This window comes from Schistocerca americana, chromosome 3 (assembly GCF_021461395.2).
Source record: "Schistocerca americana isolate TAMUIC-IGC-003095 chromosome 3, iqSchAmer2.1, whole genome shotgun sequence".
NCBI classification, from domain to species: domain Eukaryota; kingdom Metazoa; phylum Arthropoda; class Insecta; order Orthoptera; family Acrididae; genus Schistocerca; species Schistocerca americana.
The window spans coordinates 943,924,542-943,938,729 of record NC_060121.1 but is presented as its reverse complement, the minus strand read 5'-3'; the positions used below and the strand labels follow the sequence as shown (position 1 = coordinate 943,938,729).

The 14,188-nt window shown below is 37.6% G+C and overlaps 1 protein-coding gene across 1 annotated transcript in view; it reads right to left on the bottom strand.

The window, feature by feature from the left end:
- Nucleotides 1-3,543: 3,543 nt before the first annotated feature.
- LOC124606815 (WD repeat-containing protein 19) overlaps nucleotides 3,544-14,188 on the bottom strand; it is a 303,209-nt gene continuing 292,564 nt past the window's right edge. Inside the window, exon 25 of the mRNA XM_047138882.1 lies at nucleotides 3,544-4,210. Coding sequence (XP_046994838.1) covers nucleotides 4,099-4,210 — 112 coding nt within the window. The 3' untranslated portion in view covers nucleotides 3,544-4,098. The remainder of the gene's footprint in view (nucleotides 4,211-14,188) is intronic.

The window sequence follows — 14,188 nt, the reverse complement described above, 5'->3', positions numbered from 1 at the left end:
CAGGATATACTATCATGGAGAGCTACATCAATCCAGTCTTTGGACTCAAAACCAGAACAAGAGCAAACCAGCAGAAGTCTTACAGACCAAGAGGTGGCGGAAGAACTATATGAGCTTATGAATGAAATTCATGTAAATGGGGAAATTCCATCAGATTTCAAAAACAAAATAACTTTTAGACTTCTGATGAGAATAAGAGCAGATATATTTTAAAATTACTGCACAATCAGTCTAGCATCCTATGCATCCAAAATATCCACAAGAGTGCTTTATCACAGAATGCAAGGAAAAACTGAAAGTAAATTAGGAGAGGACCAGGTCAGTTTTAGGAGAAGCAGGAGCCCCGAGGAATTTTAACACCGCTGTTAATAACAGGGGGCATATTTACAAAAATCAAGAAAACATCCACTGCATACATAGACTTGGAGAAGGCAATTGATAATGTGGAATGGAATAAAATGCTTCCATTCTTGAGCATCATGGTATACACTACATTGATAGAAAGGTAATCCACTCTCTTTATGCTCATTAAACCATTGTTTTGTGTGTGTGTGTGTGTGTGTGTTTGGCACAAGTATGCTGATGGTGGATATGCTGGATGTTAAAGTAGGACAAAAAAAACCTCCCTCTCATCCTGGGATCTGTGTGACCTGCCTTTCCTTTTGAATCTTTTTTAATATTATCTTTCTCTTCTGCCTGGAGAGGGAATGTTAGTTCCTAACGTTAGGATAATGTGTGTACTTTTATATGTGACTATTGGCAGTAATGAAATTTTCCTCCTGAAGGTAAGTACTAGCCAGAAATTCTGTCTCAAAACTTATTAGTTTAAACTAGGACAAAAAGTTTTTGTCGCACAGATAAAGAAGAAAGATACAAGGGTCGCTCAAGGCAAAAGATATTTCAATAGCAGGCAACAGCAATTGACATCATAAAATACAATTGCAAAAAAAATCATGAAAAGCTTTGTTTGGAGCACAGCTCTGTGTGGGTATGAAACATGGACAATAGAGAAGCATAAATGAAACTATTAGAAACTTTTGAAGTGTAGTGCTACTGAAAGCTGATGAAAATCAGATAGCATTGCAAACACAACAGCTGAAGTGACTGTCGAGGATAAGATTTACGGGGCCATGCCTGGGTATAGGCAGATTGTCCACAATGCGGGATGTGGCTGAAATGAAGGTGGTAGCTGGCACATAACAGAAATGGTGAGCTGAATCAAATCAACTTTAAAAGTTGATGACCAAAATAACAACAGTTACATTACCTTCGATTTAATTACTACCGTAAGCTTCCCAAATAGGATAGCTAAGTCAAAGAATGAGGTAACATGTCACCTGGTGCAAGTAAAGTGAGAAACTTATACTATTTACAATAAATTCAATATAAATTATTAAATGCAGTGCCCTGTCCTCCTCTTATACAGACAATGAAGAAACTTGTTTATTATAATACAAATGAAGTGAAATATGGAAATATAGTTGGACAGAAGTCTTTTAACAGTAAGGAATATATGTATTGAGGTACTTCTTTGTGAGTTATCACTTAATAAAGGCACATATGTCGAAATCTGATGTCCAAAATAAATAAAGCCAAAGCCAAAGCCAATAGAAGTTTAGGTAGTACATGTTGTTCTGAAATACTGCAAGTCTGTGGACACAAGTAAACAGAAAATACTTATTATGGCATTTAAAAAAAAGTTCTACAAAATGGTTCAAGCACTGTGTCAAAAGGAAAGAGTTCTGTACTTGTCAATCAGACATCATCCAACAGAAGGTTAGTTGCATGTGGTGATATTGATGCATCAGTAACAATACTAGATACTAAGTCCGTTTTGTTTGCAAATGACAAAAACATTGTGATAAGAAAACAAATGGGTTTGGAGAGAGCTGTTAATGACATTTTCATGGCTGTTAATGAATTGTTTTTAGCCAATTCATTGTCATTACACTTCAAAAAGGAACTAGATGCAGTTCAGAAAGTGACCCACCCAGACAGCTGCACACATTAGCATGCATCTTCTGCGATTTGGGGTGGTGTGCCAATCTCAGAACAAATCCACTCAATGGATTAATGATGAGGGCAGGTGTACTGATAATGTAAATGTTGTTAAGACTCAGGTGGTGCAAAAATAAAGGAGGAGACGACATACATATACTTACTTTTGTTCTGTAATGTTTTACAACATAATATTTTGGGGTAACTCATCAAGTGAAGCTTTAAGTGTTCAAATTCTGACAGTGTGTAATAAGAATTATTTGTGGTGTGAATCTAAGAATGTAATGTCTAAAATTTTTTCCAGTATATTTATTTCTTAATAAAATATATCATAAATAATAAATCTCTCTGTTGTCAATCAATACTAGGAATAAAACTAATCTACATAAAGGCTAAAAATCCTAACCTTAGTCCAGAAAGGTGTCCTCCATTAAAGAACATTTATTTTCCAATACCAACAAGGAAATGTTTATCGTTACTAAACTACAGTCTGAGAGAGGCCCATAGGATATATGAGTGATCAACTGTAACAATTAAAATTTATTGGGAGCACCAATTTATGCATGTATCATTAATACAGTAATATCACATTATGACATCTCTATAATGTGTGTCTTCTTCACAACTTCAGTGCATGTTTTAAAGGTACTTGGCAACAATAGTGTTTTAATTACCTGATACACTTTAGTAACATATTTGTGACAATTCTGGTATTAATTTGTAAATGAAAATATGTTTCAAATGTAAGACAGTATTGTGGAATTGATACACTGTAATCCAGTGCTGTTTTCCTTTGTTACTATCCTCTAGCACATTACTCTAATTAGTGTCCATCCTTTTTCTCTTCTTTGCTGTGTTTTATCTGTAATGGTGAATAGCAATCTATCCTTTCCGTAATACTGTCAGTATTCCATCTTGGATTTTCCATTGTTTAAAATTTGACGTATTTCACATCATTAGCATATTAGTTCTTTTGTAAATATACATTGTGTGTTTTTGTTTCTCTGACATGATCCACAAACCTGAGGATATCCATGCTTTAGATCTATCAAACAAACAGTGTATCCAGTCTAATCTGATCAATAATATGGTAAAGCAGAACTTAAATGGCAACTAAAATAAAGTTGTTGAATATGCATATTAGGGGACCAGAAATATCTTAACATAACATGGATAGCAACTGAAGGGAGTACATGTTGCCTTGGTAAAAAGGCAGAGTTTAGTTGGAAGCAGTTTCCAGTTCATGTCTGGCATTATGCATAAATGACACAGGCAGCGTGAATGAATGTCTTGCCAAGTTGCAAACAATGTTTGCTGAAGTATTTGTACAAACATAAACAATAATATAGCAAATAGGAGACAGAATAATGCAGACTAAGCATTTTCCTCCTACTCCTATACCTCTTCTTCTTCTAATAAAGTACTCAATACCACATTCTGTTATTTTTAGTACAAATCTTTGTAAGGTAGCATTCAAAATTTTAAAGTACAAAGCAATTAATATGAACCAAAATTTTATTGCTTCATATTCTGGACAACATCTAGTTAAATAAGTTATTTTTATTATAAAATAAGGGACGGAATCAAACTTTTAAAGCAAAGTATATGTAACAACTGTGTGTACACAATAAAATCACGAATAAAAGCTACAAATTTCAGAAAGTATAGATAGAGAAATTGCATGTTTCACAGGAGCAATTTTGGTGCCAATTGTTACAAACGTAAAACACATTACTAAAATTTTACCCAGTGGTGGCAGAAATTCTTCATTTGGGAACACGAGAAACTAAAGTATGCAGAAGATAAGAGAAAATAGTCCACAGAAAGACATTTCCTAATATTCAGAACATTTTTGCAAATGACTGATGGATGCTCTCCAATTATCAGGTGCTTTCTCACATATCTCCCTTCACATCATTTTTTCTTTTATTTCCTATTTTCATCTAAAGAAGGCATTTTTGGTGATGAAACCTCCAGTTTCAGTAAGCGTAGTGGTGTTCCTGCTGAAACTGATTCCATTTCTTGTTTTACTGAGTTTTCTTGGTGCTAAATGTTTTACGGCAATTTCATTATTATTGTAGAAGGACTGGATTTATATCTTCATTCTTGTCCTTGTGGGAAGAGATACAGTTCTGCACTCTGTATCCTTGTAAGATCGTTAGGATCTATATTTTCTGAACACATCGGACACGGTTCGCCTGACTGAACAATCCTGTAAACAAAAGAACACCATTTTCACTTTTCAAAAAAAATTAATTTCATTTGCTTCACAAATAATTATCATTGTGAATCAACGAATTATTTAGAAATAAAGGAGTTACTAAATAATTTGTTATTCTCAACCAGGGTTTTCTGAACATTCTCATTGTGAATCAATATATATATATATGTGATTTAGGGTAATCATCAATGACAATGATACTTGATAAAATTACAGACAATTAAGACTGTAAAAGATCAGTCTTAAAACAACAATGTTGAATAAGCAATGTAACATACAGACTGAAATATAGTTCTTCAGTTTAAAAACTAAGCTAGTTGGTGTCCATTTCTCTGTGCCATACAGGCTGCTGCTATTTAGTAAATACTATTGTCACACACACAAATATGGTTGTTTCTGGAATAATAGTAAGAAACAAACAGTCTTTCAGATGTGGCATAACTGGCATCTAGAAAACTTTATACCTTTAAGTCAAGCAAGCAAGAAAAAATAATGTCTATTAGGGTGGCTGGATTCCAAACTGAGATTCCCACTAAGTAGCAAATCAACAGATTGATCCTTGATCTCAGGCTTGCTAAACTGAAAGAAAATTATGGAATAAGTGTTAGAATGATACTATCTACCAGTACCTGTAGTTCACTTTAAATTATTAAAATTAGTACTTTTACTCATCTACCCACTTACTCTTGCCAATTTTATTGTGTTTGACATCTAAGATGATAAATGTAATTTATTAAGCAGTGAGAAAGATGAAGAAAAATCTTGATAAATATGAAGAGTGTAGCTACCAAATTCATTCATTAATACTAGTTATAAACTTTTCCGGTGTCATGAAATTTGTAGGGAGCAACTGGCTATTGCTATTCCACAGACACAATCACCAATGAGCAGAGATTTATTACAGACAACCTTCAGTTAATTTAAACAATAAGATTATCGAAAAGATTTTTTTTTATTTGCACTGATGTGTGAACAGTGATCAGTCACAGTGAGGGGAAATAAAATTAATTTCGCTATGAGTACAGGTGATGCTTGTATTTGCTTCATTAGACTCTATTAATGCTAAATTATGGAGTAAACAAAATAACACAATTTAAATGAAACTTCACACCAGGCTATCTCTGGATAAGAAATGTTGAAGTATTCATGATGGACTTCAGACCAACCTCTATGAGCAGTGCAAGTGGGAGGTCATACAGAACTGGAATTCCAGACAATGTTTTCCAAGTACTACACATTATAGCATCACCAATGCTGAAACTGACGTGCTGTGGTGAGGCTACGACAGGTGGACAATGTGGTACAGTGTAACAGTAGGAGGCAAACAGGAAGGAAAATGCAAGAGAGAGAGAGTAAGATGAACATTGATAACAACTGCGTTTGATAGTAGGGACAGAGTGAGAAGTAAACATAAGAAAACAAAGAAAAAAAGGAGGAAAAGAAATAAAGAGTGGCATGAATCATACAATCAAAAAATTAAACAATGGAAAATCCTCGACAGAATGTGACAATTTGCTGCTCACCATATAGAGGAGATGCAGAGTTGCAGATAGGCACAACAAGAGACTGTCACAAAATGAGCTTTTGGCCAACATGGCCTTTATTGGGAAAGTACTCAACAAACAAACAAACAAACAAACAAACAAACTCACACACACACACACACACACACACACACACACACACACACACACACACACACACACACGACCATTGTCTCTGGCATTGAAGCCAGATTACAAGCATTAGCGCATTATGGGAGAGGCCAGGTGGAGGTAAAGAGGAGGCTGTAGTGGGGAGAGGGAGGGATAGTGGATATGAATCAGCATTTTTAAATACGTAACTTGATAATTCAAATATCTGCCAGTTGTCTTCAGTTTCTAAAACTGACTGATGTACAATAAACTGGATGGAAAATATTGATCTGTTTGAGTTTATGTAGCACCACAGCTTTCTTTGTATATTCTAAAAGATGTTTTGTCATAAGGGAAAAAATGTGAATATGGTAATGGAATGCCCTAAGTGGAATATTAAACAAAATCAACCAATGGAAAATCCAGGATGGAATGATGACAATATTATGACAAGGATAGTTGCTACTCACCATATAGCAGAGGTGCTGAGTCACAGATAGGCACAACAAACAGACTGGCAAAGAAAGCTTTGGGCCAAACAGGTCTGTTTGACAGTCTCATTTTCTAGATAATTGACCTAAAATGGGCTTCTTCTACTATAAACCCATGCTGATGTACAATTGCTGACTAATGGATAGTATACCAATGTTGTTGTGGTCTTCACTCTGACGACTGGTTCGATGCAAGCTCTTCATGCTAGTCTACATTGTGCAAGTCTCAGCATGTCTATGATCTGCACCCACTTGAAGCTGCTTACCGTAGTCAAGCCTCAGTCTTCTTCCACAATTTTTTAACCCCACATTTCCCTCCATGAGCAAACTGATTATTCTTTGCTGTCTCAAAATAAGTCTATCAACCAATCCCTCCTGTCACTCCAATTGTGCCACACATTTATTTTGCTAAACAAGAACTGGATATACATCCCAATTTGAGGTAACATGGGAATTGTGTCAGGACACAAAGTCTGGCTTTGAACTATCACTTAATCCAATTTGAACTCAGAATAGTAATAAATCATGCAAAATATGATGGAAAAAGACACCTACATTTTCGTTTTTTTGTAATTTTTTTTCCATTTTTAAGGGTTTTAAAATTTCCCTTAACCAATTAAATTACAAAATGTCAAAATATATAACATTTTTTTGTTTTTTGGAAACTATGTGGTAACAATATGGACTGGTTTTATGAACTGTCAGTTTGCAAAAGGAATATAAATGACAATGCAAAAAAATTGTCTAATTGTTTAAATGCCCAGCTATCATAGTTAAAACTAACTGTGATGAAGAAAACATATAAGTAGATTTTCACAGGACATATAATGGTTAGTTTTTGGTAAGAGTTGATGAAAGAGCACATATAACTGGCCATTTTAAAAACTCTCTAATCGTAAATCAATTCAAACATATTCGAATGTCTGACGTTGACCTTCTTTAGTTAGTTAGTTAGTTAGTTAATTTCATGTTCCATGGATCATGTTGCACAATAAATCCCAATGATTTCGAATGCGTCATTATACATTCACATCACAAATTAATTTGTAAATATAGTTACATGCTGAACAGCATGTTACTGTAAACAAAACCTCGATTCACTCAAACAATATGGGTAAATCGGTTAGGGATTATTAGTATACAAAATATAGAGAGAGCTCTGCAGTTGCTGTATCTGTGAGGATAGTAATTTCTATGATATTGTTTCACACAGTTTTAATTGGCAAATGGGTAGCAATACAAATTTTCAGACAATTCTGACTGCATAGTAGTATTCTAACCATAAGCCATTAAGGCATAAGTACGTCTTCCCTAGCCTACAGATTTGCTGTTAAAGCCAACTTTGAGGAAGAAAACAAAACAGCACATTGTTGTGTGTACAATTTATGTTTTGTTAAGGAAAAACATTAAATATGGGAGAAACAATCTGTCTAATCATTTAAATACCCTGCTATTGTTGTTAAAACTGACTGAGAAAGAAAACAAAACCACACATTTACACTGCACAGCACATTTTCTTCTTTGCAGTAAATTTTAACAGAAAACTCGTACATTGCTGTTTAAAAAAAAATTATAGTCTATGTCCATCCAAATTTTTATTAGAGTATCATGTAAAAATTCCAAGTAAATTGGTTAAAAATTTTCTAGACTTTTGCTGATAACATTTCCTTTTATATATTACCAGCTGTCAGATACTTCCAACTACAAACATTACCACAGTGACCCCATTCCAGTAATGCAGCAGGATATGCAGTCACTACTCAAATCCTTAGGCCCATCCCATAAACTCTACCAGCAGTCCATCTCTCTGCTCACTCCTACTGGTCCCACACTCCTACCTTCTAAATGCATCGTAAAGTCCATAAACTTAACCACCCAGGATGCCCCATTGTGGACAGTTACTATGACCCCACTGAGAGAATCTCTGCTCTCGTAGACCAACACCTTCAATCTATTATCCAGAACCTTCCCTCCTATATAAAAGATACCAACCATTTCCTCCACCAACTCTCCATAGTTCTTGTCCCTTTACCACATGGTGCCCTGCTCATCACTATTGATGTCATCTCCCTGTACACTAACATTCCTAATGCCCATAGCCTTACCACTATTGAACACCAACTTTCCCAACACCTGACGGATTACAATCCAACAACCTCCTTCCTAATTGCCATGACCAACTATATCCTCACTGACAATTACTTCTCTTTGAAGGCATTACCTACAAACAAATCTGGGTACGACTATGCGCATATGGGCACCTGCATGGCACCATCCTATGCCAACCTATACATGAGCAACCTAGAGAAATCCTTTCTAAACACCCAGAATCCTAAACTCCTCACCTGGTTCGGATTACTGATTACATCTTTGCTATCTGGATCGAAGCTGAGGACACCCAATCCACATTCCTCCAGAACCCCAACAACTTCTCTGCCATTTGCTTCACCTCATCCTACTCAACCCAACAAGCCACCATCTTACATGTTGACCTCCACTCAAAGATGGCTACATCAGTACCTCTGTCAATATCAAATCTACTAACCACTAGCAATACCTCCATTTTTTACAGCAGCCACTCGTTCCATACAAAGAAGTCCCTTCTGTACAGCCTAGCCACCCATGGTCATCGCATCTGCAGTGACAAGCAGTCCCTCTCGAAATATACTGAGGGTCTCATGGAAGCCTTCAATTACCATAATTACCCTCCCAACCTTGTACAAAAACAAATTTCTCATGCCTTATCTTTCCAGTCTCCCACCACCTCCCAAAGTCCCACCATAGAGGAGCATTTCCCTCGCAACTCAGTACCACCCAGGACTGGAGCAACCAAATTACTTTCTCCGCCAGGGTTTTGATTAACTCTTGCTGTGGCCTGAAATGAGAAATGTCCTGGCCACTTCTCTTCTCACGTCTGTGGTATTCCATCATTCACCGAACCTACACAATGTACTAGTCCATCCTTACACAACCCTGCTCTCAATTACTTACCTCATGACTCATATCCCTCTAATATACCTAGATGCAAGACCTGTCCCATACATCCTCCCACCACCTCCTACTCCAGTCTGTTCACTAACATCACCTATTTGTGTGGTCTACAAACTTAGCTGCAATCACTGTGCTGAATTCTATGTAGGCATGACAACCAACAAGCTGTCTGTCCGCATGAATGGCCACTGTGGCCAAGAAACTAGTGGATCACCCTGTTGCTGAACACACTGCTGAACATGATATCCTTCATTTCAATGACTGATTCACAGCCTGTGCCATATGGATCCTTCCACCAACACCAGCTTTTGGGAACTTTCCTTGTGATACGTCCCATCTTTCCATAACCCTCCTGGCCTCAACCTTAGCTATTCACTTTTCTCACCCATCCAGTCCCTTGCCTGTTCCCATTCCAGCACTAAACAGCCATCATTCCACCACCACACCCTGTCTTTTTATTTCTCTCCGTTTCACCCCCCCCCCCCCCCCCCCCCCCCCGCCTTCGCCTCACCACCTCTCCCCTGCCTGCCATCTAACGTGCACCACTTCACTGTCCATCACTCCCACCATACTATCACTCCTCCTCCCCGCCCCAGCCTCATCCTTACCCCCATCCAGTCACCACTCCCATTCATGCACTGGTGCTGCTGCTCACAGTGTGGTTTCAGTTGCCCGAAGCTGCAGTCGTGAGTTGCATTTGTGTGTGTGTGTGTGTGTGTGTGTGTGTGTGTGTGTGTGTGTGTGTGTGTGTGTGTTGTTGACAAAGGCCTTAATGGCCGAAAGCTATAATTGTGAGAGTCTTTTTGTTGTGCCTATCTGTGACTCAGCATCTCCGGTATATGATCAGTGGTAACTTTCCTTCTCATAATATTTGTCATTCTTAAATTTATATTGATGTATTTTGGTAGCTGCGCCTGCCCTGTGCAAAATAACAACTTATTTAGATATTACTGTTTCCAAGTCATATGTTTACATGTAATTTACAGTTAGGGACACTCAGTTTTATTCTATTAAAGAAAAAAATTCACGTGAAAAAATTACGGAGAGACACTATGACCAGCCAATATACTTACCTTCAGGTGATACAAAGACTTTTATATTAAGTAACAAATCTATCCAAAGAATCAGTGTTAAAACTGAATGTAATACAAGTAACAATATAACAACAACTACTTCAAAAATAAAAGCAAAAGCGTATAATCAATCAGAAATATACAAGCTTAGCTACAGTTCATGACCAAAGACATGAATAGGATAAACAGAAGAAATTTCCATACAAGATTCTGTGAGCACATGGATCTTCCTCACTTAAGAAACCTAAACAGATCCAGCTTACATGTTACTGAAGACTATTGCGACTGCGCTTGCATATCAGTAAAATAAAATGAAATTAAATTTGTGTATGGCATTATTGGTCAGGAGGCCCTGCATGGAATGTTCAGGAGCTTTGTGGAAGTACTCATTTGACGACATTTCGACGATTTGAACATCAATGATGATAAAATGCTTATGAGGACAAAACACACACACACACACACACACACACACACACACACACATACACCACACACAGTGACGAGCAGAAATATACGATCTGGCTGGCAATCAAACTAGATGCCCCATAGTTAAGAGTCTACAATGCTAACCACAAGACTAGAAATGGCTCAGCCAAACCACTTCGCAGTTTAGAGCTACAAGGTGCATGATGCTTGAGAAGCTAAAATGCAATGCCTTGTGATTGATATTAATATAGAAGTATGAATTAACACGTCGAGGACTGTATAAGCACTATATTCATTACATTGAATCGTAGAACATATCGAAGAATAAACCATTTTCACAAATATAAAGTTCAAAAGTCAAAGAGTAAATAGCTTTCTCAGAGAGGCATTATTGTTCCATGTTTAGTGTTATACCCTTCAGATCAATAAACATGTACCACACAGTTTCTGAAGTAGCCTATGTTCTTCCTCAGCATCCAAGCTATCTCTATACCAAATTGCATCGAAATCGATTCAGTGGTTTAATTTTGAAAGCATAACAGACAGAGTTGGTTTTCCATTTGATATTAGCATGGACAGAAATAAACGGACATGCATAGCAAAAAGCCAACAAAAATTGCACTTGGCTCATAAAGGTAGTAGAGTCTTGTTGAAAAAATAGAAATTTACTGCAATAAGTGCACATTCCCAAGTGATCTACTAAATGATCAAACAAAGCTTGAAACATGGCATGTTTAATTTAACCATAACATGCTTAACCCACCCCTAATTATCTCATTTTGTAACCACAGAATTGTGATTACATTTTAAGTGTACATCCTCCCATGAACCATGGACCTTGCCGTTGGTGGGGAGGCTTGCGTGCCTCAGCGATACAGATAGCCGTACCGTAGGTGCAACCACAACGGAGGGGTATCTGTTGAGAGGCCAGACAAACATGTGGTTCCTGAAGAGGGGCAGCAGCCTTTTCAGTAGTTGCAAGGGCAACAGTCTGGATAATTGACTGATTTGGCCTTGTAACAATAACCAAAACGGCCTTGCTGTGCTGGTACTGCGAACGGATGAAAGCAAGGGGAAACTACGGCCGTAATTTTTCCCAAGGGCATGCAGCTTTACTGTATGATTAAATGATGATGGCGTCCTCTTGGGTAAAATATTCCGGAGGTAAAATAGTCCCCCATTCGGATCTCCGGGCGGGGACTACTCAAGAGGATGTTGTTATCAGGAGAAAGAAAACTGGCGTTCTACGGATCGGAGCGTGGAATGTCAGATCCCTTAATCGGCCAGGTAGGTTAGAAAATTTAAAAAGGGAAATGGATAGGTTAAAGTTAGATATAGTGGGAATTAGTGAAGTTCGGTGGCAGGAGGAACAAGACTTCTGGTCAGGTGACTACAGGGTTATAAACACAAAGTCAAATAGGGGTAATGCAGGAGTAGGTTTAATAAGGAATAGGAAAATAGGAATGTGGGTAAGCTACTACAAACAGCATAGTGAACGCATTATTGTGGCCAAGATAGATACGAAGCCCACACCTACTGCAGTAGTACAAGTTTATATGCCAACTAGCTCTGCAGATGACGAAGAAATTGAAGAAATGTATGATGAAATAAAAGAAATTATTCAGATACTGAAGGGAGATGAAAATTTAATAGTCATGGGTGACTGGAATTCGAGTGTAGGAAAAGGGAGAGAAGGAAACATAGTAGGTGAATATGGATTGGGGCTAAGAAATGAAAGAGGAAGTCGCCTGGAAGAATTTTGCACAGAGCACAACTTAATCATAGCTAACACTTGGTTTAAGAATCATGATAGAAGGTTGTATACATGGAAGAACCCTGGAGATACTAAAAGGTATCAGATAGATTATATAATGGTAAGACAGAGATTTAGGAACCAGGTTTTAAATTGTAAGACATTTCCAGGGGCAGATGTGGACTCTGACCACAATCTATTGGTTATGACCTGTAGATTAAAACTGAAGTAACTGCAAAAAGGTGGGAATTTAAGGAGATGGGACCTGGATAAACTGAAAGAACCAGAGGTTGTACAGAGTTTCAGGGAGAGCATAAGGAAACAATTGACAGGAACGGGGGAAAGAAATACAATAGAAGAAGAATGGGTAGCTTTGAAGGATGAAATAGTGAAGGCAGCAGAGGATCAAGTAGGTAAAAAGACGAGGGCTAGTAGAAATCCTTGGGTAACAGAAGAAACATTGAATTTAATTGATGAAAGGAGAAAATATAAAAATGCAGTAAATGAAGCAGGCAAAAAGGAATACAAACATCTCAAAAACGAGATCGACAGGAAGTGCAAAATGGCTAAGCAGGGATGGCTAGAGGACAAATGTAAGGATGTAGAGGCTTATCTCACTAGGGGTAAGATAGATACTGCCTCCAAGAAAATTAAAGATACCTTTGGAGATAAGAGAACCACTTGTATGAACATCAAGAGTTCAGATGGAAACCCAGTTCTAAGCAAAGAAGGGAAAGCAGAAAGGTGGAAGGAGTATATAGAGCGTCTATACAAGGGCGATGTACTTGAGGACAATATTATGGAAATGAAAGAGGATGTAGATGAAGATGAAATGGGAGATACGATACTGCGTGAAGAGTTTGATAGAGCACTGAAAGACCTGAGTCGAAACAAGGCCCCGGGAGTAGACAACATTCCATTAGAACTACTGACAGCCTTGGGAGAGCCAGTCCTGACAAAACTCTACCATCTGGTGAGCAACAGGCGAAATACCCTCAGACTTCAAGAAGAATATAATAATACCAATCCCAAAGAAAGCAGGTGTTGACAGATGTGAAAATTACCGAACAATCAGTTTAATAAGCCACAGCTGCAAAATACTAACACAAATTCTTTACAGACGAATGGAAAAACTAGTAGAAGCCAACCTTGGGGAAGATGAGTTTGGATTCCGTAGAAATACTGGAACATGTGAGGCAATACTGACCTTACGACTTATCTTAGAAGAAAGATTAAGGAAAGGCAAACCTACGTTTCTAGCATTTGTAGACTTAGAGAAAGCTTTTGACAATGTTGATTGGAATACTCTCTTTCAAATTCTAAAGGTGGCAGGGGTAAAATACAGGGAGTGAAAGGCTATTTACAATTTGTACAGAAACCAGATGGCAGTTATAAGAGTCGAGGGACATGAAAGGGAAGCAGTGGTTGGGAAGGGAGTAAGACAGGGTTGTAGCCTCTCCCCGGTGTTATTCAATCTGTATATTGAGCAAGCAGTAAAGGAAACAAAAGAAAAATTCGGAGTAGGTATTAAAATCCATGGAGAAGAAATAAAAACTTTGAGGTTCGCCGATGACATTGTAAGTCTGTCAGAGACAGCA